Raw genomic sequence first — 26465 nt, 5'->3', positions numbered from 1 at the left:
TTTATTTTCTTTATTTTTGCAATGATTGCAGTTTATTTTGGAATGGCAAGTACCATATAAATATAATAGAAAGGTATATTTGCACTTATAAGTGAAAGAGACTTTCATTTGAAGTTTGAACTGGACATTTGCATGTTAGTTATGTGTTGTGTGGAGTTATAGGTTACATTATACTGAAAGGTGGTGAGAGTCCCATATTCTATTTTATTGGAACTCAGGGACAGTTTCATGTTCTATTATTGTTCCATAGTGGAAAATGAACAATAATAAACACAGTGTCAAATCAGCAATCTCACTGTTGTGGTAACTGAAAATTGCAGTGTAGTCCGTATTTGCTACTATCCTATCACGTGAGCATTATCAGGTTACTTAATGTATTTGTCATTGACGTTCAGCAGATACACCCAATGAGACCAAATAATAAGAAGATTAGATTTCTCCTATCACGGATATAAACTCTAAATGATCGTACCAGAATGTAAAATATATTTTATAGTCAGTGTTTTATTATGAACATACAATTTAAGTAAATTCTGAATTGCCCCAAATCAGAATTGGCAGGTCAGACTTCAACTTCAAATCAGATATTTGAAGAGTCCAAGAAAATTGCAGTCAGTGCATCTCTAGTTGGTAGTTCGGTTACTTCTGCTATACTGTATATAGAGCCATAGTAGCTTGCGTACATACGTTTGTTACGTCATTCATTGCATGCGCTCGTTACGAGACGGCTGCGGTGTTAATAGCTGGAGTAATTTACATTACATTACATTACATTACATTACATTTCATTTAGCAGACGCTTTTATCCAAAGCGACTTACAATTGTTCAAACACTGACGGACGCAGCCATCAGGAGCAATTAGGGGTTAAGTGTCTTGCTCAAGGACACTACAGCATGCCAGCAGGAGGAGACTGGGATCGAACCAGCAACCTTTAGACCACCAGCTCTACCGCCTGAGCTACCATCCCCAATTTAGCTGATACTCTAACACCACTGAGACTAAGCAAGATATTGTTGTTGAATCTACTATTGTAGGCCTATGATTTGAAATTTTCTTTCTGTGAAATTATGTACTGGATATTGTCCAATACGTAAGATGAAGGCCTTGGTATTGGTATCAGCCTGTCCCTAACATGTGGATGTGTGTTCTTTCAGGGCCAGCATGACTTCCATAAGGGTTTGGCTCCGCTGCGGATCCCCCAGTCTGAACAAGAGCAGCATGAGATCGAAAATGAGTGTCTGGGCATGGCAGTGTTGGCCATTACTCACTATGCCAAGAGCAGTCACATGCAGCTGCCTGCCGTCTTAAATGAAATAAGGTAATGCACACGGAGGTTCAACACAATGAATGGACTTGGGTGAATTATACTGTATACTACCAATCCAACAAAAAACGTAGGCTGCACCCGCTGGTTTAGTCAAGATGCCTTATCTACACCCCATAATATAGCTAGGGACCAAGGGAATGACTCACAGAAATCAAATAATCTTTTTTGTGCAGCAGTAAATGCTGTCACACTAGCTGCTACACTACACCCTTAGACACTCCACTAATGTGTAACTGATAATCTTTTACTGACATTTATCTGACTATTTTCAGAGTTCCTTTCAAAATCAGTGCCGATGTCACTTGGGTGAAGCGCAGATAAATTTAAACTTTGAAAAGGGGTTTTAATGACAATGTTTACCAAGTGTTGCCGATCTTATCGCTCACCTCCATGAATCCAGTCTTTCAGGCATGTGCTCTGAAAGGCCATGAAAACTTAGCAAAAAGTACTGTCGACATCACCACATCTTTTCGTCCCTTTCGCTCCCTTCTTCCTTCCAGCTACAAGCGTTTTATCCCCGAGACACTGAACCGCAACATCAAGCAGCGCAACGTGTTGACCCGCATCCGCATCAACAGCGTCTTCAAGAAGTTCCTCAAGGAGTTCAACCAGGGCACGGTTTTGGAGAGCAACATCACCATGTATGACCTGAAGATCAAGTACCTGGCCACGCTGGAAGGCCTGACCTGCAACCTGGGCAGCGAGCTGCTGGAGCCCATCTGGCTTACAGTGAGGCAGGAAGGGGATCTCTCCAACTGGGGCTACAACGGTATGTGCTTGGATGAGGCGCAGTAGTCGAGTCTAGGAGCTCCACCAAAACCAAGATTTGTTTTTTTGTCTGTTTTGGTAGTGCAATTTGTAAAATTTTATTGGTGCAACCATTTACCCTACATACAGTATTATAGGGGATTACAAGTCCATGTTCAAGGGCTTAAAAAACAAAACATCCAGAGGGAAAAAGTTGGACATTTTTTGAAGGGCTATGGGGGGGTGGTGCCAGGTGAGCTGACATATACACTCTGTGGCAATCAGAATAGACAAAAAAACACATAGGGCTCCTGTTAGGGCAGAGCAATTATATGTATATTTTTTTATTTCTTTTTTGACAAATACCACAATATCGACAATCTGATATTTTGAGGATGACTATTGGTGGTTTATTTCATTTATTTGAGTAACAATCATTAGTAATGTGTATTTTATAACCAAGCAGTTAGAGGCTTTGGTTGTAACAGCTAGAACTGTCGCTACAAAAGTAGCACTAAAACATTTGTGCTTTGATACAATATTTGATGTTTTTCTAGATTACTACAACCAGAGCCAGGACAACAGTAAGGATCAGAGTCCAGAGAGCAGCCATGACATGCAGGTCATGGTTACTGGCACCGGCGGCATTTCCTGGAGGAAGAAACCTGCAAATGTGAGTGCAAATGAATGAGAACGATTAAGGGAGACAGAGAGAAATATGCTCAGTTTTTGGCATTACAATTTTGGAATTCGTCATATTCACTAATTAAACGACATTCTAGTGTACTCACCGCTCGAACTAACAAAATGCTACATATGAGTCGCAAAGGTGTTTTCTCTCAGGGCTGCGAATAGTGATAGCATTTAACCGTTTATTTTCCCTTCCTTTAGAACACGGTGATTCCCAAAGAGAAGATCAAGTCAAAAAAGAACAAAGTGGATGGAAAACACAAGGACGACAGAAAGAAAGAGGCTGCCAATGGCTGGGTGGTTTTCTGTGACTTCCACAAGATCACACACATTGTCATCAAAGAGGCCACAGTCACCATTTACAGACAGGACAACGAGAGGATGGTGAGACACACAACACACTTACACAAAGTTTTTTGCCAAGAATACATTTAGATTTTCTGTTTGATTAGGGTTATTCAGGCAGTTGAGAGGGAAAACATGTAAGAGACTGGAATGGCTTCAACTGTTTCACATCATACACATGATAGGTTAAGTGTAATGCACTCTGGCTGACCCCGATTCAAATAGTATTTTATTTAATTACGAATATAAAAGCACAAGCAGGGCTGGGAAATATGTCATCATAATACCGATATTTTGCCATGAGACTAGCTATCATCTGGGATTTTGGTCATTGTAATATCATATACACCAATCAACCACAACATTTAAACCACCACTAATAAGCGCTTATATTGCGTAGCCCCCCCTCCTGCTGTTAAAACAGCTCTGACCCGTCGAGGCATGGACTCCACTGACCTCTGAAGGTGTCCTGTGATATTTGGCACCAAGATGTTAGCAGCAGATCCTTTAAGTCCTGTAATATCCCTTTCCCACTGTGCCAAAAACCTGTAACACCCACTAATATCTGGTATTTGTCATTAGTGGGAAAGGTTACACCCGGGTTTCAGTCCCGGAACAAATTAAATGAATGTTGGACCATGACAGTTTTGAGTGTGGGGATAACTTTGTGGGGACTTCCGAACCGGACGAGGATCTCCGATCCCCGCCCCCAAAGGACCGGTGTGCGCACCGCGCATTGGGCGCTGCTGGTGTGTGGGATGGCATGGATACTCCATGCTTCTTCTACTGTTTTGTTCCCAATCACACTGGAACCATGACACGGCCCTTTTCCGGCGTGTTCACAACATCGAACATGACACCCCAGACCAGAAAAAAAGAAAGGCATAGTCATCTCCTGGCAATGGGAAAGGTGTCAATCACCTGTTCTTACCGGAGTAAAAAAACAAAAACTCGGCTAATCGTCACAAAACTTTTTTTTTTTTTTCCCATATGTCCGTTGACTGTGTCATCACAAACATGGAGAGTTGAGAATTTTCAAACCCAAATGATCACAGCACCTCTCCTCTCCTCCCACTGACCTTGTTCCATATTCTTGTTTTCTTATATGCCTCACCAGGAGTTGCAGCTGGCCTCCCGGGATCAGGCTCTGTCCTTTGTGGCCCTGGTGGACGGATATTTCCGGCTCACTGTGGATGCCCACCACTACCTGTGCAAGGAGGTGGCCCCTGCTTCAGTGGTGCACAATATCAACAACGGCTGCCACGGACCCATCTGGTCAGTTAGAGTGTGTGTGTGTGTGTGTGTGTGTGTGTGTGTGTGTGTGTGTGTGTGTGTGTGTGTGTGTGTGTGTGTGTGTGTGTGTGTGTGTGTGTGTGTGTGTGTGTGTGTGTGTGTGTGCGCTTCTGGCAGCTAGGAGGAGGCTAAGGGCCTGGCAGAGGAAGGTTGAGGGATAGAAATGGGGGCGACAACTCCACTTTCAGCATCTCATGGATAGTCTCTCATTTCCTACTCGTCTTCACACAGCGGCAGGTTTTTACTTTTTCAGTGTCAGGCCCAAGACTCGTCATGGACACACACGCATGCACAACACCTAAAATGTCTCCAAGCCCTACATCTTCTCCTGCATGCATTAAATTCCTATTATTCACTTCCACCAGACCGCGCGACACATTCCCGCTTAAGTGCTATAGAAATACTCTCACAGACACCCTCTCGAGTGTCTGTGAGAAAAGCTAGTAATAAAGACATTGTTGACCTTTGTCATCTTGGGGCTAATCAAACTTGTTTTTATAATAATCTGTTTTGAAAATCTAAGTCTGGAGGTGTTGCTCTTCTCCCGCTCCAGCACAGAGTATGCTATCCACAAGCTGCGTCAAGAGGGTATTGAGGGCACGTACATCCTGCGCTGGAGCTGCACCGACTACCAATACATCATCATTACGGTGGTCTGCAAGGTTGGCCACATTCCAAAATATTCTGTGGTATTTGGCTTCCAAATTTGTATGCCTATGTAGTTAATCTCTTCACCGTCAGTAAGCCAAATACTGTATACGACAAAAAATGTTTTGCTGTGAGATTCAATGTGTCATGTCATTTTGGTTTTGGTAAAAGGTAAAGGTGGTCACCGATACGAATCGGAAACCGCTTTTTAACCTTTAACATGTGACTACATCGGTACGCAGACCCCTGGATCAATCTAAATATACCATGAACTGGTCGATGGCCCGATTATAAATTTACGAATTGGTTGACTGAAGCTTTGCTGCTGCTAATTCTACTTTTGTATAAAATTAAGCTGCTGTGGAAGACTCATTAATCTAACGTTACAAGTAAAGTCAAGTCAATACCAGTCAAGTTGCTTTCAAAATAATAATTATTTGTTTTGTTTGGAGACACGGGGAACGCACAGGGGACTGGAGATCACTCCCTCTCCATTGCGCAATGCACCGTTCTGATCCGAGGCGGAATGGGACAGTATCTTAGTTGGGTTTAAAAATGTTCGTTTTATACAAGTAGAAACTAACAAAACTAAATACATCTAAAATAAAAACACAGGAAGACCGGTGCGGGAACCGGCGCGGCATGTGTGCCGAAGTTAGGTTTACATTTTTCAGTTTCCATACAAGAAACTAAGGAAACAAAATAAATCTCAATCTTTCTCTAAATACCTCTTCAGCCTGGACCCTGCCCTACATCTCAACGTGCAAATCAGCTTCAACTGATTATGATATTGTAGTGTTCTAGAAGCCACACGGTTGTTATTAAACACTGAGATTCATTATTACCTTCCAGGCTACTGTTTCGCCATAAACAACCAAACAACCAAGCACTTCTCCCTCCACGCGCTCTCTCTCTCTCTCTCTCTCTCTCTCTCTCTCTCTCTCTCTCTCTCTCTCTCACTCTCTCTCTCTCTCTCTCTCTCTCTATCCCCCCTACTCCGTCACGCCACACGCCCCCACACCAGATTGCGCAAGCACACTCCCTCAAGACTTGTGAACGCTTGCGCCTGCAGTAAAACACATTAGAACTGACAATTAACAATATATTTGAAGCTAAGAAATGCCACTTTTATAGAATTGGCTTATTTTCATTTATACTGGAAAATGAATGTCTACATTAAACAAATGTTAAGAACTGTATCAGTTCCCATCGCATCGAATCACACCAGATTGTTCTGTATTAAAATGTATCGTCCCTGAATCGTATCATAGCCCATGTATCTTGATACGTATCGGATCGTCTTTTAAGGGAGAGATGCACACCCCTAATAAAAGTTTTATTTTATTTTATTTTTTTAAGACCCGCCAGAGACATTTTGATCTTAAAGCAGTATATGGCCTTTAACTAATTTAAAAAATGTATAGTTTAGAAAGTCACAGTCACTGTATCTGTATCTTTACTGGGAACTTTATAATTGATACCTAGCATTTTGTGTGTCTCTGACTTGCTGGCCTTTCTTTTTATCACTCCCCCTCCTCTCCATCTCCGTGTCCCTCCCTCCCTCCTCTCTGGCTCTCTCGCCAGATGGACCTGAGGGAGTCCCGTCCGGTGCAAGACTATAAGAACTTCCAGATCGAGGTGTGCTCCAACGGGTTCCGCCTCTACGGTACGGAGACGCTGCGACCCACCCTCAGGGAGCTGCTGGACCACTTGGCGGGCCAGAGTCTTCGTACCGATAACCTCTGCTTCCAGCTGCTCCGGTGCTGCCCGCCCGAGCCAAAGGGTGAGCAGTCAATGCACACAGAAAGCGGAATGTTTTACACAGAGGGAACCAAAGTGAATTCCGTTTTCTCTATCTTTTTTCTTTTTAGTTTAGTTCCCATTTGCGTTAAGACTGTGGCCTGTAATGTTCTTTCTATTATTTTTTTAAACTTATGATCTGTTTGGATATATGATACCCACGGTCCCTCATCCAACTTGCAAAATGTGTCTCATCTTTGAGTTTTGGCACACTTTTCACTGAGATAAAGTGTGTGTGTGTGCGTGTGCGTGTGCGTGTGCGCGCGTGTGAGAAACAACAGAGGAAGCAAGAGTAGTAAATGTGGGTTTCTGGAACCAAAGTATGTCTCTGTTTACTTCACACAGGGAAGTGTGGAGGATGTGTGGTGTTGTGTAAGGTTCAACGTCATAAATAGTAATTTTGTTGATCTGCTTTGGAGCAGAAATAAAATGGCAGGGTTGTTTTGTTTTTTGTCCCCGTAGACAAAAGATGAACGTATAGGTTTCCCAATTTTTAACCCAGGCCTTTTTAAAATGTTGGTTCCCACCAATTATAATTGTTCATAGCAACCTAAAACTTGGCTTTTGAGAAACTTCATACTTCACTTCAGATCATCATAATTATAGTTCATCCTAGAGGTATAATTGACCATAATTTTTTGCAAAATTATGACAAGTCCTGCCTTCCACCTCTTTTAACCTTTTTCCTACTTTTGTGAGCTATCGAACACTGTTCTTTTTAGTTTGCTCTCTGAGCATTTGTTGCAGCAAATAGTGCTTAGTGACCGTTTGCTAAGCACAGATTTGTGGAACGCTATGTCAATAGCACTTTTGCAAGCGGTGAATTTAGAATATAATGAGTGTGTGCATATGCACGTGTCACCATGGTAACTTGACCTGTATAGCAACACAATTGTTTGCTTTGCTTTAAGTGCATGTGCACACAGTCTCAGACGTGCCTTCGTATAGATTATGTGTCTGTCTCATCATATTCTTGTGTCCCTGGTTACTTTGAAAGGTGATTCAGTCTTCCCCCACAATGTTTTGTCTTGTGTCCGCCCACACAATGTATCCTTGAACGTGTGTGTGTGTGTGTGTGTGTGTGTGTGTGTGTGTGTGTGTGTGTGTGTGTGTGTGTGTGTGTGTGTGTGTGTGTGTGCGTGTGCTTGCGCGTGCGTGCGTGCATGCGTGCTGCAGGGGAGTCTAATTTGCTGGTCATGACAAAGGAGAGAGCCTCAGTCCCTCAGACGCCCATGCAAGAGAGCCAGCTCAGCTTCCATCGCATTCTCAGGGACGATATCGAACAGGTACGCTTCAGTCCCTTCTTTTGTACTTCCATCTCTGCCTCCCAACAGCCAGACACGGCGATGGTTACTTATCAGGAAGACGCAAGCAGACTGAAATGTGCCCATTAATTTCCTAAGCGGTTTTACCGTTTGCACTACTTCTTATTCTGCATTCCTGCAATAGTCACTACAACCTCATGACCAGATGAGTCTTCAACGCTGCTGTTGTTGTTCTGTGTCCCTTGCTGCCTTCCAGGTGGAGCACCTGGGTCTGGGAACCAAGACCAACATTTTCTCTGGCACGCTGCGGGTGAGGAGCTGGGAGGATGAAGATGCAGGGTACTCCTCTTTCCAGGAGGTCAAGGTGGTGCTCAAGGTGCTGGGCCCCGGACACAGAGACATTTCCTTGGTGAGAGAGAAGAGTTCACTAATGTGATAGATAGGGAATCATTTTTAAAGCATCCAGCTGAGGTTATACACATATGGTATGTGTTACAGTAGACCAAAACTTTCTTTAATAAAACTCCCAAATATTCCAGAAGCTCTTAATGTCTTTCACTTCTATCATGATACACTACATAATATGACATCATCTTTATTTGACACCTGGAGAGATGCCATATTATAATAATGAATTATCATTGAGCTTCACCATAACTCTCCAAACACTGTGCGTGTGTTTTAAAACCATTAAGATGGGTACAGTTGACTGATAAAACCTCACCTGGTTGCGTGAGAACTATAAATAGGAAGCACTTATTTATCTTTTTCCTATTTATCTTTATCTCTTTCTCTCAAACAGGCATTCTTTGAGACAGCCAGTATGATGCGACAGGTGTCCCATAAACACATAGTGCTACTTTATGGAGTGTGTGTCCGCAACCTGGATAGTAAGTACACCTTGGACAAATGTGTGTGTTTGTATACTGTACATGTATATGTGTGTGTGTGTATATACACAGTATATGGATGTGTGTAACCCCTTTTTGTGTCATAGACATCATGGTGGAGGAGTATGTCCAGCAGGGCCCCCTGGATTTGTTCATGCGGCGGCAGCACAGCCAGCTTAGCACACCCTGGAAGTTCCAGGTGGCCAAGCAGCTGGCCTCAGCGCTCAGCTACCTGGTGAGTGGGGGCACTGAAAACACATATCAGGAACCAAACCATTGCAGAGGATTATTCAAGGCAAATCAAAATAGTGCCCTGTTGACAGTTTTGGATGTGTTTCTACCGCTACCGAACATTTGTTTCCCTTTAATTTCCTTATATTCAGCCCATACTTTAATACATAGCACATTATACATAACTGTGTGTGTGTGTGTGTGTGTGTGTGTGTGTGTGTGTGTGTGTGTGTGTGTGTGTGTAGGAGGACAAAAAGCTGGTCCACGGCTTTGTGTGCACCAAGAACATCCTGCTGGCTCGAGAAGGGCTGGAGTCGGATGAAGGAGGTCCCTTCATCAAGCTCAGCGACCCGGGAATACCAATCACAGTGCTCACCAGAGAGGGTCAGAATGACACACACACACACTTTTCTTGTCACCTATACAATATGTAAGGTCGTTTGTTGATTATTACAGTCGCAGAATTCCATTCCAAAAAAACTGCTTCGCCGCATCTATGCCAACACCGCTTTAGATGTGGTACCGTGTGGCTGTCGGGCAGAATGCACATACTGGAGAATGCCTCAGTGTTAATGTCCAGTACACCAAGACCCCTGGGAAAACAACCGTCCGGCTCTGTTCCCAGTTCTTAGCATTTTATCTCTCTCCAGAGTAATGCTCCTCCTTTCTCTGTCTTTCAACCAGTGTTTCAGTCAGCATCGTTCTCATTCTGCATTAATTATAAAGTGGACCGATTTGAATACATCTTGAGATACAGATTGTTCTTATTTTTTTACTGTTATTCCTATACATCTAGCAATGATTCCCCCTTCCCATCCCTTCTCACTGCTTCTCAGCATTCTCTATCAGCCTGAGCTATCTGTCTTTAATCCTGATCAGTTTTGTGCTGACTTCCCTCTTTAGTTTCCACCCATCCACCCATTCATCCATCCATCCATTTGAGTTCCATACTCTTTCCCCGCCCCATGTTCTCATCCCCCAACCCCCCCAGTGCCTCCTGAAAATTGGCTCAAGGCTGGACTATGCTTCTCTGTCGGCGCGTAAGCGAACGTGTCGTTTGGAGATGTTCTTGTCGTATTTGCTTTCATAATTGTATGATTTAATGTTAAGTGTCTACTGGGGGGTGGTGCGACGGCAAGTTGGACAATTCGACCAATTAGCTTGTTTGACGCGCCGGACAGCGCAGCATGTTGGGAGGTGTTGGAGGTGTGTGCGTCGGCTCCTCTGGGGGCCAACTGAGTTATGGTTACCCATAACCCCCCCATAAATTGCTGTGTGGCTTTGCAGAGATGTTTATGTGTACCTGCAGAGAAGCATAATCCAGGCTACAGACGTATAGTGTTCTGCTTGGTCTGTTTACTGAGGGTTGTAGAGCCAGGGCGCTGCACTGCTTTCATTTGAAGCAGCACCCTTCGGAGGCCTTGAAGACTCAGGAGGCCAATATTAACAGTTGGTCTGCGTTTCAGTCTCCCCTTGGATTCCTGGCAGCAGAGCTTTTGTGGGAAAGGGTTGGCTCAGAACCAGGCTCCTGAGGCTCCACCCACCGCGTTGCCAGGATATGTTCCACGGACATTTTTTTCATTTTTATAACCGTGGCCCAAAGTTGCTTCATCTATCTATGTCAGCATATGAAAAGTGGCTTTATAGCCAATTTGTTGAAGTTGTGTAAAGTTCCAAGATCTTTCAACAAGGTGAAAATGGCACCGGGGCCTCTGCGCTACATAGTTAGAGCAGGTGAATCTGTATCGTCCAATCCAATTCACCCTGGATTGAAGAGGGATAGTTAAGGAGCCCACAGACTACTTGATTTTCAACATCCTGACGTGTCTGGGGTGTTTACACCACTTATTATTTTCTTAATTTGTGCGTCTCTGCTCATTTATTTTGTGCGGACAAAAGAAAAAAAAATACATTACCTAAATTTGGAGGAGGAGTGGGTGGAGAGATGCGGAATGCATGGATTGATCTGCAGTTGGAGATAAATTATTATAAATATTATAAATTAAGTCCTAAACAGTGAAGTGCAGCGAAAGTTCCTTATATTCCTTTATTTTAGTATACATTACATGCATTCCATAAATGCTTATTCCATATACGGTTTCCTCTCGCTGCTGCATTTCGTCCCCGGCCACCCGATGTTATTTCAATCATCATCTTGTATCCCAAGCTCCCGAGGTTTTCAAGCATGTGGGGGAAAAAAAGCCATTTGGGACAGGTCGTCGACATGTCCATACTATACAAGCGGTGGTGACGGGAGTGAGCTGCGAGAGGTGTCCATGTGGAGCATTCTGTCCTGTAACAGCTCTTCACATTACTGGGATATTTTCTGCAAATACTGTTTATCATGTCATTTATCCATCATTGACATAGATAACAAACACTTGTCTGTATGGACACCCACTGACTTGTGCTTTTTTTTGTGTCTTCTGGTAATCTGTGCTCTCGCTGGCTTTCCGTTGGGACCGCAGAGTGCGTGCACCGCATTCCATGGATCGCTCCCGAGTGTGTAAAGACCGTGAGCAACCTAAGTGTGGCGGCTGACAAGTGGGGCTTCGGCACCACACTGTGGGAGATCTGTTACAACGGAGAGGTGCCGCTAAAGGACAAGAAACTCACAGAGGTACACACACACACACATACCTTTGTCATGATAATTTGACAATATTTTGGGGATGACTATTGGTTCTTTCATAAGATATTAACACACTCGAAATATCTGAGAAACATCTTTGGCCGCCATCGGGCAAAAGTTATCATATTCAGCTTTTTACTGTTTTGCATGAGGTGCTCAAAATACGTGATCCACATGAGCCGTACGCTAGCCACTCCTCTAAACGTCCCTCTCTGCGTCCGGGGTGTGTCGAGCAGAAGGAGCGCTTCTACGCCAAGCAGTGCCAGCTGGCCACACCAGACTGCATAGAGTTGGCTGATCTGATGACCCACTGCATGAACTACGACCCCAGGAAGAGGCCTTTCTTCAGGGCCATCGTGCGGGACATTGACATGCTGGAGAAACAGAGTACGTGTGTGTGTGTGTGTGTGTGTGTGTGTGTGTGTGTGTGTGTGTGTGTGTGTGTGTGTGTGTGTGTGTGTGTGTGTGTGTGTGTGTGTGTGTGTGCACCTGTATATGTACGTGGGAAGGCATGTGCATGTGCGATCACTATTCACTGAAATTGGTGAGTCATACCTTAGTTACAGTAATAACTGTTCTAAGTTATTTCTAAGGTATGACTCACCTCTGTCAATAAGCAACCAACACAGAGATAGTTCACCATTCCTATTGTATTTTGTTCTAGGGCCACTCCATGGGCCATGGAATAAAATCCAGATAAGCCAAAATGGGAAAAGAACATTCCAAATGCTGTTGCTAAGATAATTAAAGCATCAACATCTTGTCATCTGAAAGGAAAAACAAATAACTTGACAAAAATAAATGTCCTAGCAGGGTAAAGCTTGACATTGAAAATGTTTTACTTTGTATTGAATATACAGTAAGTAACTAAAACATGTGTGTCATTTTGTCTTCTCACCTGCAAAACGATAACATTGCCCCGTCTCACTGAATGTTTACACTGCAAGCTGGTGATTCGAGAGCAGGAAGACGTGCAAAAGAACTCATGGTTGCGGTTCATATTGGGCATGATGGTTTTGAGTGTTTGCGTGCTTCAGCACTCACCTGGAAGCAGCATAGTAAACCGAAACACGCGAAAAGAGATGGCGAAGGAGAGAAAGCCAAAACCATAGAGAGAGGTTGAACTCTGTTGAGAATGAGGAAGTTCACATTTAGCAATCTCCCCTTGCTCTGGGCCCCCCAAGGCAGCAGCTCCATTCTGCCACCCGCTGGTTAGAAGGGGTTACTGCAGGGGTCACGCACCTGAAGCTCACAGGATTAGCTGACTTGCATTGACTTGTGTTCAGATGCATTGAAAAAGGCTGGAAATCAGGTTACCAAACCAACTTTAGAAGTCTATTTTTGGAGTAAGGTGGTTTCTTATGAATAGAAATACATTTTCAGATCTATCAAATTCCACGTCGCTATGCACCTACTCGGATTCATTGTGTATAAATATATCTGTAGACTTTAAAATTCCTGCCTTTGAGTTGACTGTGACTACCTGTGTACACTTCCTTTAATAATAATAAGCATTTCTTGTTGAGTAGATGTTTCACCATCTATGAATCAATTAACCCATTTTGGATTTCCCCCTTTACTCCCCTTCAGATCCGTCCATCAAACCTGTTCCCACACCAGAGTTCGACCCCACCGTGTTCGAGAAGAGATTCCTTAGGAAGATCAGAGACCTGGGAGAGGTATCAGTAGTGAAACTCCACCCTTCACGACATTAAATTACTGATAGGTTATTATTGTTGTATCAGGGAGCCAGTCCCAACAGGAGATTGCCATTTTGGGATCGTAATAATTAATGCAAAAGCAATCAATCCCTGGAATATTGACTGATTTTTCGGTCTGAAATAAAAAAAAATAGAAGAAGAATGGATTGCGTCTGCTAACAGCACCGGGAATTGCACATCAATTGTGCATGCTACCTGTGCCGCGTCTGATTCACAAAAGATATGCCAGCGCATATCAGTGAAAATAATGGGAGACCCCGGGGTCCCCTGTCTGACGGATGGGCAATCTGCAAGCTTTCTAAAGACGGTCGCGCAGTTACCACCAGCTCTCTGAAGGTGATTGCACACATGCATTTCTCCATTTGCGAGTAATTTGTGAATTAGACGCTTGCTTTTTCTGTTATTTGTGCCATTTTGGTGACCACGAAGCCACGCAATCCTTTTGTGAACTCCCCTCTGAGTGTTGAGACCGGTAGAGGGAGGTGTTAGGTACTTCCAGAATGTAGAATTCATTTCAGCACCTTCCCAGTGTGCTACAGCTAAGTCAGCGTCAATATCTGCTCTGGATACTCTGTACTCTGTCCCTGGAAAGTCTTTTTTATCTCTACCTCCTTGGAGCTTTTTGTTGACACCATTCATTTAGGCCTGTGCTTTCCTCTGACACAATCCTCTGGTATTTTCCTCCGTGCAGGGCCACTTCGGCAAGGTGGAGCTGTGCCGCTACGACCCTCAGGGCGACAGGACGGGGGAGCTGGTGGCTGTCAAGTCCCTGAAGCCCGAGAACTGCGATGAGCAGAGCAACAACCTCCAGAACGAGATCGGCATCCTCAAAGAGCTCTACCACGGGAACATTGTCAAGTACAAGGGCATCTGCCAGGAGGAGGGTGAGGGAGTGCACACACGCACACACGCACGCACACGTCATTTGTCGATGCCACATACTGAATGCACCTGTATTATTGTTCATTGTAATTCTAATTATGGAAGTTTTTGCAAAGGAGGCTTCCATGCTATGAATCTATTTCTTAAATCACTCCTTCAAACATACTTTTATCCACTTTCATCTCTGATATTATTTTCTCTCTGAACCTATTTTATTCTGGTTGTCCCATATAACATTTTTAGATTTTATGTGTTGTTGTGCTAATTAATTAGTTGTTTCCCCGCTGCTTTGCTTTCCTGAATTTCATATTACCTTTGTTCTTTTTTTATACTGTGCTGCATTTTTTTAGTGTAATATTATTAAAAATATGTTTTACATATTTTATATAGTTTACCAAGCAATAAGTTATATTTGTTTTTATCAATATTATAATTGACATGTTATGTGTTTGCTTCCGCAGGCGACCGTTCCATCAAGCTGATCATGGAGTATCTTCCGGCCGGCAGTCTGAAGGACTATCTTCCCAACAACAGGAGCAAGACCAGTATCAACACTCTGCTCAGCTACGCAGTGCAGATCTGCGAGGTAGCACAGACAAACCACACTTTGTCCGCATTAAAACCACATTTCATTCTCATTGTTTTACAGGAAGCTGCTAGTGTCGCTCACAACTGGCAACTTGTTAATTTGCCAAAACCCTGGTGTTTTGAAGTCTAGTCATTCGACTTCAAGACTTCAATTTTCCAACCGTAATCCATTAATAAAGATCACCTCACTGCATAGGTGTGGTGTAGCGCACCTTTAACTTCACTGAATGGCTTCCTTCCAGGGAATGAAGTACCTGGGGAGCAAAAACTACATCCACCGCGACCTTGCGGCACGCAACGTCCTGGTGGAGAACGAGATGACGGTGAAGATTGGAGACTTCGGCCTCACCAAGAGCATCAAGAACAACGAGGGCTATTACACCGTCAAGGACGAGCTTGACAGCCCCGTGTTCTGGTGAGGAGAAATACCACCGGAGTGGATGGCAGAAGAGAGAATGTGACACAAAGAATTAAATCAGTTAAATCCAAACATCTACGAAGGATAGTGGATAGGAAGGTGAACGTGAAAATATATACAGAGAAATCAAGGTGCAAGTACAGATGGTGCCAAAATATACATCGATTACATCGAGGTTTTTCATTTCATTATGTAGGTACAAGAATAAATGTTTTCCAGTGGGTAATTGATGGAGTTCTGGAGTCCACATTTTAATGGATAGTATGTTGAAGTACTGCAGGGCTCCCACAAGGTTTTGAATTTTGAGAAAGTGAAGGGCAACCTATTTCCAGATGGGAAAAGGCAAATTGTTTTGTTATTTTTTTGTCCCTAGGTCACAGGATATCATGACATTTTAATTGTTGCCAGTCTGTGCCAAGTCCTTTAGGTTGTTTATACCAACTAGAAAGAGAAGCACTCACAGGACATGGAGTTCTGAACGTGAAACTCATTCACGGTGAACACGTCCTTTCTAAACTCAGGTGCTTGAATGCCATCTCCTCCCTTCCTCCAGGTACGCCCCCGAGTGCCTGGTGCTCTGTAAGTTCTACCTGGCGTCCGACGTCTGGTCCTTCGGTGTGACCATGTACGAGCTCATCACGTACTGTAAACCCTCCTCCAGCCCCATGACGGTCAGTACAGAGGCATGGAAGTAGCGAGTTCCTCTCTTTGCAGCCAAAGTGATTGTCTCTGACCAGGATCGGCTCCAATGCTTTAGTTGAGCGTCCAGGCAGATTTACAAGTGTTTTGGACACTCTCGTTCACCCTCAGGTTGAACTCGAGCATTTGATTCAATTTTGGTAAAAGATGATTGCTGTCAATGGGAGTCAGAAGACTCAATCATTGCAATTCAATGTTATTTTACCGTCCAAAGCCTGTGTCTCACATTGATGTTTAAATGAAGTTGATGAATTAATAAAAACAAAACAGGAGTTGGTCAAGGGTTCTGCGGAGGATCAACACAATATAGGGAAGATAAATATACCAGAAAATCCAGACAGGCTTCTGTCAAGAAGCTGAAAAAGCCTTCATTGAAATGGTAAATGGAAATGGTAATCTTAAGCATAAAAAGTTAGAGCTTTAGCCCAGGTGTAGCGGCAAAAAAAAACAGCCAGGGCATCAATTGACAGAAGAATGCCTTAGACTTGGATTCACTAGGCCTGCACTTGAGGCTGCACTTCTTCTGCCATCGGCCGTGGTTTCAATGCCTTCAGCGGACACGCCCTCAGCATTTCTAAAGCAGAGAATACTGCTTATTTTTTCACAATTTTGCAACCTAATTTTATATACTTGGCAATTTTTTTTAAATCATACAAATTTGGCTGGGTGGTTAATAACACCATATTTTGTGATGTGACAAACTCAGAACACATTATTATTTTTTCTTGACACAGACTTTAATATATATGATATAATATTGTCATGGACGACTATAGTTCAAGGACATTTCTTAAAAAAAAAAAAAAAAAAAAGTCTCCAGGACACATGAAACAAAGGCCCAGCGTCTGTGTCCCCGTGTCAGGATGCCACAGATGGCTGCGGTCTGTGGCCAGAGCGGCAGATGACGGACTTAGCCGGGGGTGCTGCCAAACGGTCGCGTTGCCAGAGCCTCGTCTTAACAAAAGACTCTTTCATTGACTCTTTAATAAGGCTTTGATACATGTTGAATCACATCAGACTACTACCTTTCCACTGAGCGGTAAGGGAGGACCGTTCAGAAGCAAATGTACACAGTGGGGGGCATCCTGTTCGATAGGAAATCAAAGTTATGGTTGGAGTTGAAGGACACTTGGAATTACCCCCAAATGTCACCAGACCTGATCAAAGTGTCCTGCAACATTATGAAGAGGAAGCCGCTTTATTGCACTGGCAGTTGATGACCGTGTTTACCTTCCTCCACAGCTGTTTCTCAATATGATCGGCCGAACCCACGGTCAGATGACCGTCACCCGATTGGTGAATGTTTTGGAGGAAGGGAAGAGACTGCCGCGCCCAGAGGGCTGCCCCGAGGCGGTAAGAGCCACAACCGACGCAAAGCATAGGGTGTTATTTGTAGAGATGTCCGATCCAATATCACAATCGGGTGCCGATACTGACGTCGTTCATCGCCGATCCACGTGCCGATCCACATGCCGATCCAAATTCCGTTCCATAGCTTTGCGCTGGACCATGAACCCACCGTTTTATTTTGTAAATATAATGGTGTGCCTCCTCGAGAATTCAACTCTGCAAATAATTAACCTGTAAAGCGCAATGTGCGCGTAGGAACTGGCAGTTGGAGTTGGGCAAACAGTCACTGATTGAAGCTCCCTGACTGTTGACGTAGATGCACCGCCATAGAGCTACTGGGAGTTGTAGTTCTGTTAATGCCGCTCCACACTGAAACGAAGCACCGGCTGACGAATAAAACCTGGATACTTGCCGGTTGCATCCGGTTTAAAGCCAAAATAATCCTACATCAACAGCTGTAACGGAGGAGCTGCGCTTTTTCTAGATTAAAAAAAAAAAAGCACGATGACGTTTACGCTGCTCAACTGATTTTATAATGAAGGGTTTATAATCTACGGAGTAGAAAAAAAAGTTGAAAACATTCTTTCCCTTACTCCACGACCGTTCCACTATGGCGGCGATATAGACGTGCGATCAAAAGCTCCAGATCCAGTTGTTGAGCTCTTTATTTTATTTTTTCAAATATACACTTTGCAAACCTATACATGTTTGTATGGAAGGTAACATGTGAATCCTACTTAACATACAGTTCAAGGAAATAGCTTTGGATTGCAATTAAATTGAATGGATTTTTGTATTTATTTTTTTGCTCTTTCAATAAGTGCTGTGTGCTTTACTACATACAGCCTCATGTAACCTTACAGATAATAATAATAATAATAATAATAATAATTAATAATAAATGTAGCTGCAGGCAGCAATACACAGGGTCCATTATCGACACCAATTACAAATTTTCAAGTTCCAAGTAGCGTCAGTAACTTGGGAACTTGAACCCGACCTCAAGTTTGAGAGCCTTGGCGTGTGGACGATGCCGGAACGTCGGTCTACCTCCGGTCAAATTTAATCGGTTTTTCCACTAATTCCTGCTCCGTATGTGGATCCATATGGATTCAACTTGTTCTTACGACACCTCAACGCTAAAATTGCAAAGGAGAATAATAAAAATGAGAACAATAGAGAATGCAGAAGGGGAATGGAGAAACAGGATGGGTGCATCTCTCGTGATTACACGGGATCTGATGGAGCATCGTTTCCTCGCGTCAGTCGTGAAGTGGAGTCGTCCCGTTCAAAGTTTTGTGTTTCCCCAGGTCTACGATCTGATGCAGAAGTGTTGGGAGCACACGCCCAGCGAGAGAATCACCTTCGAGTGCCTGATCGAGGAGCTGACCAGCCTGCAGCAGCAGGGCTTGGTGGCCCCCTGACCTTTCTCCCCAACCAACCTTTGGCATTGATGAACGACGCTGCAGGGGATCAGTTCAGAAAGTTCACACACGGCCATGTTGCTTTCCCAGCGCTGACATTTACTCCTCCGCCGCTGCCATCTTTTTTTAGCCGAATCCTTTTTTGAATATGGTTGTTTGTTTTGAGAGATCTAGCCAAGAATGTGATTTAATCCATGTTATCATTTTTTGCGCTTGGTGGCGCGTGACGCAGCACACTCTATTGTGATGCCGGTGAACGTGGAAAGGACGACTGTAGAGTGAGGTTCTGTAGAACGTGTTCAGCGGCATTTTCTGGAGCCCTGGACTCTCCACCTGGGACCTGCTCGATTGGATGGAGCTTTTGGGAGGACAAGGAACGTAAAAGACTAGAGATGTGGCCGTAGCGTTGTTTTATGTTGAGATCCGTCCCTGAGCGACAGTTCTGAACGCTTAAAAATATATAATTTAAATCAAGTATCTACACAAATCTAGTCGATTCCCTAGCTAAGCCAACCTGCTCATACTGTGGTTTAGGACCAGAATTTTTTTATTTTTCAGTCGTCCAGATGGATCGAGTGGCTTCTTTTTAATGGAAATTCAAATGGTTTTCAAATCCACATCTGTGCCCGTATACGTGCTGCAGTATCCGCAAAGAAAAGTCTCCTATCATTGCTTCATGCTCTGTAAATCTCACCTTTAGGGTAATTAAGGATTGTAATGGCCGGGAAAAACATTGTGCATGCAATTGTAAGAAGTGTGATTTATGTTTTGAAAAGTACCTATAACAGACACAAGAGGGCAGCATTATATTTCTTTACGAGCCACCTAGACTCATCGCCTTAAGACTTAAGACTCCTACAGGTAAATAACGGAAAGTGACTTATTCTCTTCATATTTCCAGAACATCCGCTCAAAGCAGCCGTTTAAGAAGCTTCTTCTGTTTTGTATTGACGCAGCCCATTTTTTTTAATGTAGCTATCAAAGTATTTTATATGTAACCTTGCTGGTCACAGATTTTATTGAGCCAATGGTACATTATGGCATAGAGGCCGTTCACAACTCTGAATCAAAGGTTTAAGACGTTCTCCTCTCACATTCTTTCATGCCTTCGGGATTTACAGAACGAGGATAAAAAAAAAAAATACATCATTGTGTCACGTATCCCAATAACACCATCGATACCCAAGTTGCCGTGATTAATACAGAAATTTAATGTAATGTATTTATCTATTTGGGTAAAATTCTAAATTTAAATGTTATTAGAAGACAGCATTAGATTGAGGTGACGAATAAGGACTTGTTGAACAGATTATTCCCATGACGTATCTCCATCTCTCAAAGAGCCGTGACCTTGTGATTTCATTTATTAACATGAAACATATACTGCAGATTGTTTCTCTCTATAACATTTATCTTTCAATTTTTATATATATATATATATATATATATATATATATATATATATATATATATATAATTGGCAGCAGTTTGTGATAATTACTATGTATGATAGAGATGGTTTGAGCAGAGGGTTTGGTCTGAAACAGGTGAAATCTAATCCACCAATCGGGAATGAATGCATGTGAAGCTCTAAAAGTGTAAAATGGTCAGTTTAATTAATTTTGATTTTTATGGCTTTTACTGTGAAATATTTTTTTGTTTGTTTTTTTGCATTTGAATATATTCTTTTATTCAGGAATGTAAAAGACAATTCCTTCTGCTCAATAGAAAGAAGAAAAAACAATGAAAGTAAAATACATATTTTTTTTAGATTAAGAAGTATTACTGTACATACACAAATACACAAGGGAAGAAAATAAATAAAATCAGTGACCGTCTTCAGAGTGTCCAGAAGTGTTTAAAAAAGCAATGCCAACTACTGAAAACAGTCCATGGTACAGTTTGTTCTGCATGTTACAGTGGTAAGTACGCATGCTCCCTCAGAAATTGCTTCTATAAATACCTTATTCACAGTAAAACAATATCAATATTGTAATATAAAATATTGCAAAATCTACAGTAAAATTCAGGTCCAAAAAAATCCCACAAACGGTAAAAGCAAACTGTATACAAAGCAATAAGCACAGCAGATCTATATTGTTTATTGACAACCATTCAAATATTCCAAAAAGGGTTAAATACTGAAGTATTGCAAAGCTTTGTGATCGCACACACAAACACCACCCTCCCCACACACACAGGAAGTCCAGTCTAAGCACAGAGGTGTGCTCTAGGGAGAGGATTAGGCTGAAGGGCTGAAGGGGTTTTTCATTTCACCTGTCGAACCATCTCCTTGTCGTGTATGAGAGTGAAAGAAATGAGATTTCCCGCTTTTAAATTTAAGAGAAGCAAAGCCGGCAGCGCTAGACATGGACTACAGTAGGTTTACAACATTGTTCTTGTAGGTTTTGGGTGGACTGGACAGAAAGAAAAAATACACAATCACTTCAGATGGTTAAAAAAAAAATTAATTATATTAAAAAAAAATTGCTTCTTTTCTAAAATGGGAAATGCACCATTTGAAATTGAAAATAGAGAGATTGAAGGCTGTCTTAGTCTTGTTATTTACCCATTTACTTGACCCTGACTGGTGAAGCTGAACATTCCTTCACCTCTGTTCATCCTCCTTGTCTTTTAATTATTATTATTCAGTGATGTTATTTCGACTACAGGGCTCTCGTCCACATTTAAAGCTGAATGGTTCAAATTTGGCCTTTATTCCCATTGCAGTGGATAATGACAACGCATCAACCGACAAATCAACCCGGGGCTTGACGAGGCCTCCGACATAACATTGGCACGACAAATGACCATCTCTTCCACCAACCCTTAAATATTAGTCCCAGTAAGGTGTCCTAGACTCGTGGTTTGGCTACTGTGTCGGAGGCCTGTCTCCGGGTTTTGTTTATTGTCACCAGAAATGAAAGTGTCGATGCCACAATCCTAAGGGCGGTCTCAACAACGGATTCTCAGGCTTGGAAATGAGTTAAGCGGGAATGTGTCGCGCGGTCTGGTGGAAGTGAAGGATGATAATTGAATGCATGCAGGAGAAGATGTAGGGCTTGGAGACATTTTAGGTGTTGTGCATGCGTGTGTGTCCATGACGACTCTTGGGCCTGACACTGAAAAAGTAAAAACCTGCCGCTGTGTGAAGACGAGTAGGAAATGAGAGACTATCCATGAGATGCTGAAAGTGGAGTTGTCGCCCCCGTTTCTATCCCTCAACCTTCCTCTGCCAGGCCCTTAGCCTCCTCCTAGCTGCCAGAGGCGCGCGCACACACGCACGCACGCACGCACACACACACACACACACACACACACACACACACACACACACACACACACACACACACACACACACACACACACACACACACACACACACACACACACACACACACACACACACCCACACCCACCCACTTTACTGACGGGGTGGACGCTGTAGAGCGAAGGCTAACTCCATCAATGGAATGCCGCTGAAACAACAGACATGGCTTAAAAGTGCCTAAATGCATCATGGTCGACAGACAGAAAGGACTGGAGTCTGCTGCCTCAGCTGTTCCCTTGCTCACTCGCACGCGCACACACACACACACACACAGACAGAGAATGATGATAAACACACAAGGCTATGAAGTGATGGTGCAAGCCTACAGTAAACACACGGACTCCCTCACCCCGCATGCGAAAACAGTTGAACACACACGCTCTCACACTCTTCAGTCCTCAGCGAGCGCTGACCGAGCGCTAACACCAACGCGGCTGCACACGCCCCACACGTCAGCCCTCGCGCGGTTTCCTGTTCCCCCGCAATGACTGGTACGAGATACAAAATGGCCACGGAAACAAATCGACAAGGCACCAAGTAAGTCTACCTGCCCCCATGTCTAAATATAGTATCGGGGGGGGGGGGTCTGAGACACTTCAGCGTTGGGTCGGAGGCGCCAGGACAAGATGGTAAAAAGCAGAAGCCCTGAAAGCAGTTAAACAAGATGGGCGGTGGAGAACCATTCGGACGATTTTTCACGTGCCTGTGTGTCCGGTGCGATCCCTTTATTACTGGAGATACTGAAGCTTTTCATTATTGCACCGGCGCACGTGGCTTCATATCCTGCTCCTGACACCGCGCGAGGAATCCCCGTTCACACGCAGGGAAACTCAAAGCACCGACACCCACATCCATACCCAAACCCATACCCATACCCATATTGGCCGGCTCATGAGACGAGACACTGCTAAGTTTTCATTTCAAAAACCTGCAATACGAGTAATATACCACGTTTTATCAATAATCTGAACAGGAGCAGGAGATGAATACACATACACAGAATTTTACAAAAACATTGGTAAAAGCTAGTATTTATCTTTGTAAATGGCCGAGGACACAGTAGGCACCTTAATGGCGCTATTGCCAGTTATAAAAGGAGGCATTCCTCCCAGGAACCTTCATTTGCCAGAGGCCTGACTTCAAACGAAACAAACTCACTGTGTCACAGAGGCTGAAGTCATTGTTGAGCAGAAGAAATGGGGCATTTTTAATGCATTTCTTTTTAGTTTATTCCACTAGGAATTTTAATGATTAATTTATTAATATCAATAATATTTTACAACATCACAGTATTAGATAATATTTTGTCAAAAATAGTCCAATTGAAGTATACATGTACTTAAGCTAGAGCCAACCAGAGCTTTGATGTGAGTCCAAGGCGGCAGAAAGTAAAGTTGTATTGTTTGTTTGTCCCCTTTCAAATGATCTTAATTGATCAACTCCTGTTGTTTTTCAAGAGCGTAGGAATGTCCCAGCAGTTTGGCCTCTTTCGTCGCACAGCACCACGGCTATAAAAGAGTCGCTGAATAAATGATTTGGGCCGTAAATAACGTCAGATGTTGCCAATGGCTTAATATTGGACATTGCACCTCACTCCGTACACCAGTCCACTGGCTGTGATGCGATGGCAGAGAGGTCTGTTCAGAGTGGACTGATGGAAGCTGTGGAGAGCGTCCCCGGGCGCGGCCTTTTATTCCTGATGTTGCCCCGACCCCGGGAACGTCATGGCTGATCACTTCCTACACTTACATTGGAACGCGCGCACACACACACACAGAAACAAACACACACACACACACACACACACACACACACACACACACACACACACACACACACACACACACACACACACACACACACACACACACCCCTCTGGACTGAGGTTCCCAGAGTGGAGAATGACAGTGAAGTTGGACTGAAAACGGGATGTTCGTTAAAGCGACACGGACAAGGACACCTTTCCCCCTGGGAAGGGAGGAGGACACGTCAGGACGATGGCGAGACGACAGGAACCTGACTCAGTTTAGTCCTTAGGTCATATCAGAAGGCAGACAGTTACTGTAGTTACAAAAGCAGCTTATACACCTCAAAAGTCACATAAAATTTAAAAAGAAAACGGTTTCGTAATAAGTTAAGAAACATTCACACGTTGACCAAAAGAAGATTACGTTTAAGTTTTAGGAATTAAGGCTTCAACAGGACAAAAGCAACACTGTTTGTTTGTGTGTGTGTGTGTGTGTGTGTGTGTGTGTGTGTGTGTGTGTGTGTGTGTGTGTATTACTACACTTGTGAGGACCAGCGTGTGCATGTACGGTGTGTGTATGTGTTTGTGCACTATGGCTTTCGCAGGAGCCACGTTGCATCTTCAGGTCAAACTAGTCGCCTGCTGCCAGATGCAAGATGGCCGCCGCAGATCGTCCCATGACGTCCCAGAAGAGCTGAGTGAGCGGTCGGAGGGATTGTGTGCGTTCGTATGTTCTCCCTCTCCATCGCTCCCTCCCTCCCTCCCTCCCTCGGTCCCCCGGGGCCCCTTCTTCGAGGGAGGGCAGAGGGGCGTTTTTGGGGTCCCCGCCTAGAGCCTTTTCCTCTTGAAGTAGTCGGCGTACTGACCCCCCAGGCCCTGGGAGTGCTGCCCCACGTAGGCGCCTTCCGACGACACCACCTCCTGCATCGCCAGCTGAGGGTACTCCCTCTTCTGCCCCCGAGCCTGGTTCTGCAGGAGGACAGAGGGGAGAAGGAAGTTGGAAAGAGCGAAGGCATTTGTTTCGAGCGGTTTCATCTCTATGGCCACAGCAGCTGGAGAACAGTTGATTATCTTCCCGGGGCTCCACAGTGCGGTTCAAGCCTTAAAAGCTCACAGGACGTCTCTCAGTGTTTCCACCTCGCCGTCACAACATAAATCTTTAAAAATGCAGTAACATATGTATAAATACCTTGGACAATACAATTTCAATTAATACTATTTCTCAAAAAAATTCCCCCTAAATGAGCTTTTGAATGCCTTGCATTCGTTGTTGTTGTTTTGTAAATTAATGTTTTTAGACCTTGACTTTCTAGTCGGATTTACGGAAATAGTCAGTGAACCAGTAGCAGAAAAAGTTTCCTGGCGCACAACTCGTGAACGTTTTGTTCGTATTGAACAAATCCTTTAAATGAGATTAGACTCGTCAACTTTCAGGGGGCTGCACTAGGCCATACTTTTTTTTTTTTTTTAGAAAGAGAGAAAGAAAGAAAGAAAGAAACACAGCAGAATATTTTTTAAATATTTCTATTTCCATCGTCTGCCGCTTCTTCAGACAGTTGGTATGAATTCCTCTTTCTTTTAAAAGATTTGTTTGTTGAGTTACTTAGATGGGGGGCGGTTCCAATTCTACCATAGCCCACCGTGACGTTGGGGTTGGCTGCAAACTTGAACGGCTCATTTCAGGAAATGTTTTCTGAAACAGACAGCTCACAAAACACTGACTGGGTTTTCTTATTTGACAGTTTGTGTGTCAGTAGACCCATCAGAGACTCAAATGTATGTGCGCAAGCACTGAAAAAGTCAGTTTTACATAATAGTTCCCCTTTAATAGAAGGAAATATTTTTATGATTCACACTTAGTTACACAATTTCTCTGGCAAGTGAAATGTTTTTTTGAGAATTTGTCAAAAAGATTTTCTGGGATCCACAGTTTGCATTTTTCCGCCTAAATAAATAATTTGCACAGAATTGAATGACTCTATTCCCAACTGAGAGTCAACCAACTTTTTTTTACTCACGTTCGCTCAACACAGGCAGACGGAGGAGCTACTCACGTAGTAATAGGCACTCCAGTCGGTGGCGGCGGCGTGTTGTGGCGCCACGGGGGCAGCGGTGGGGTGCGATGCCCCGAGGAAGCCCGGCATCAGGGGCATGGCGCCGTAGGCCGGCAGGACGGCGGTGGCCGGCAGGACGGCCTGAGGGGCGACGGCGCCGTTGCCGATGGCGTGGAGCGAGACGCCCAGAGGTTTGCACACATCTACTTCCTGTTACGGAAAGTTACACAGAATCAAAGGTCAAACCTGAACTTAAACCTTGATTCATAGTTCAGTATTGTCGTACAAATCGTAATATTGAGTATTGTAAGAACATTGTTCTAACTTAAGACTCTAGACAGCGTAATAACATGGTATTCATTTAGATCTCATCCATCGTTA

The 26465-nt window shown here is 43.6% G+C and overlaps 2 protein-coding genes across 2 annotated transcripts in view; one reads left to right on the top strand and one right to left on the bottom strand.

Moving 5' to 3' along the window:
- The window catches only part of jak1 (Janus kinase 1), a 41173-nt gene extending 20383 nt beyond the window's left edge, over window positions 1-20790 (top strand). Inside the window, exons 5-25 of the mRNA XM_080013669.1 lie at window positions 1157-1320; window positions 1830-2098; window positions 2634-2749; window positions 2968-3150; window positions 4229-4386; window positions 4958-5066; window positions 6637-6835; window positions 8029-8138; window positions 8374-8526; window positions 8920-9007; window positions 9115-9242; window positions 9484-9622; window positions 11707-11858; window positions 12107-12257; window positions 13461-13549; window positions 14283-14475; window positions 14935-15059; window positions 15304-15476; window positions 16033-16150; window positions 17421-17531; window positions 18839-20790. Coding sequence (XP_079869795.1) covers window positions 1157-1320; window positions 1830-2098; window positions 2634-2749; window positions 2968-3150; window positions 4229-4386; window positions 4958-5066; window positions 6637-6835; window positions 8029-8138; window positions 8374-8526; window positions 8920-9007; window positions 9115-9242; window positions 9484-9622; window positions 11707-11858; window positions 12107-12257; window positions 13461-13549; window positions 14283-14475; window positions 14935-15059; window positions 15304-15476; window positions 16033-16150; window positions 17421-17531; window positions 18839-18952 — 3042 coding nt within the window. The 3' untranslated portion in view covers window positions 18953-20790. The remainder of the gene's footprint in view (window positions 1-1156; window positions 1321-1829; window positions 2099-2633; window positions 2750-2967; window positions 3151-4228; window positions 4387-4957; window positions 5067-6636; window positions 6836-8028; window positions 8139-8373; window positions 8527-8919; window positions 9008-9114; window positions 9243-9483; window positions 9623-11706; window positions 11859-12106; window positions 12258-13460; window positions 13550-14282; window positions 14476-14934; window positions 15060-15303; window positions 15477-16032; window positions 16151-17420; window positions 17532-18838) is intronic.
- Window positions 20791-24858: 4068 nt separating this feature from the next.
- raver2 (ribonucleoprotein, PTB-binding 2) overlaps window positions 24859-26465 on the bottom strand; it is a gene marked incomplete at both ends in the record, with an annotated part of 84756 nt that continues 83149 nt past the window's right edge. Inside the window, 2 exons of the mRNA XM_080011491.1 lie at window positions 24859-24999; window positions 26085-26294. Of these exons, the coding sequence (XP_079867617.1) occupies window positions 24859-24999; window positions 26085-26294 (351 nt within the window). The remainder of the gene's footprint in view (window positions 25000-26084; window positions 26295-26465) is intronic.

This window comes from Zeus faber (genome assembly GCF_960531495.2).
Source record: "Zeus faber genome assembly, chromosome: 1".
NCBI lineage: Eukaryota > Metazoa > Chordata > Actinopteri > Zeiformes > Zeidae > Zeus > Zeus faber.
This window is presented reverse-complemented; position numbering and strand designations above follow the sequence as displayed.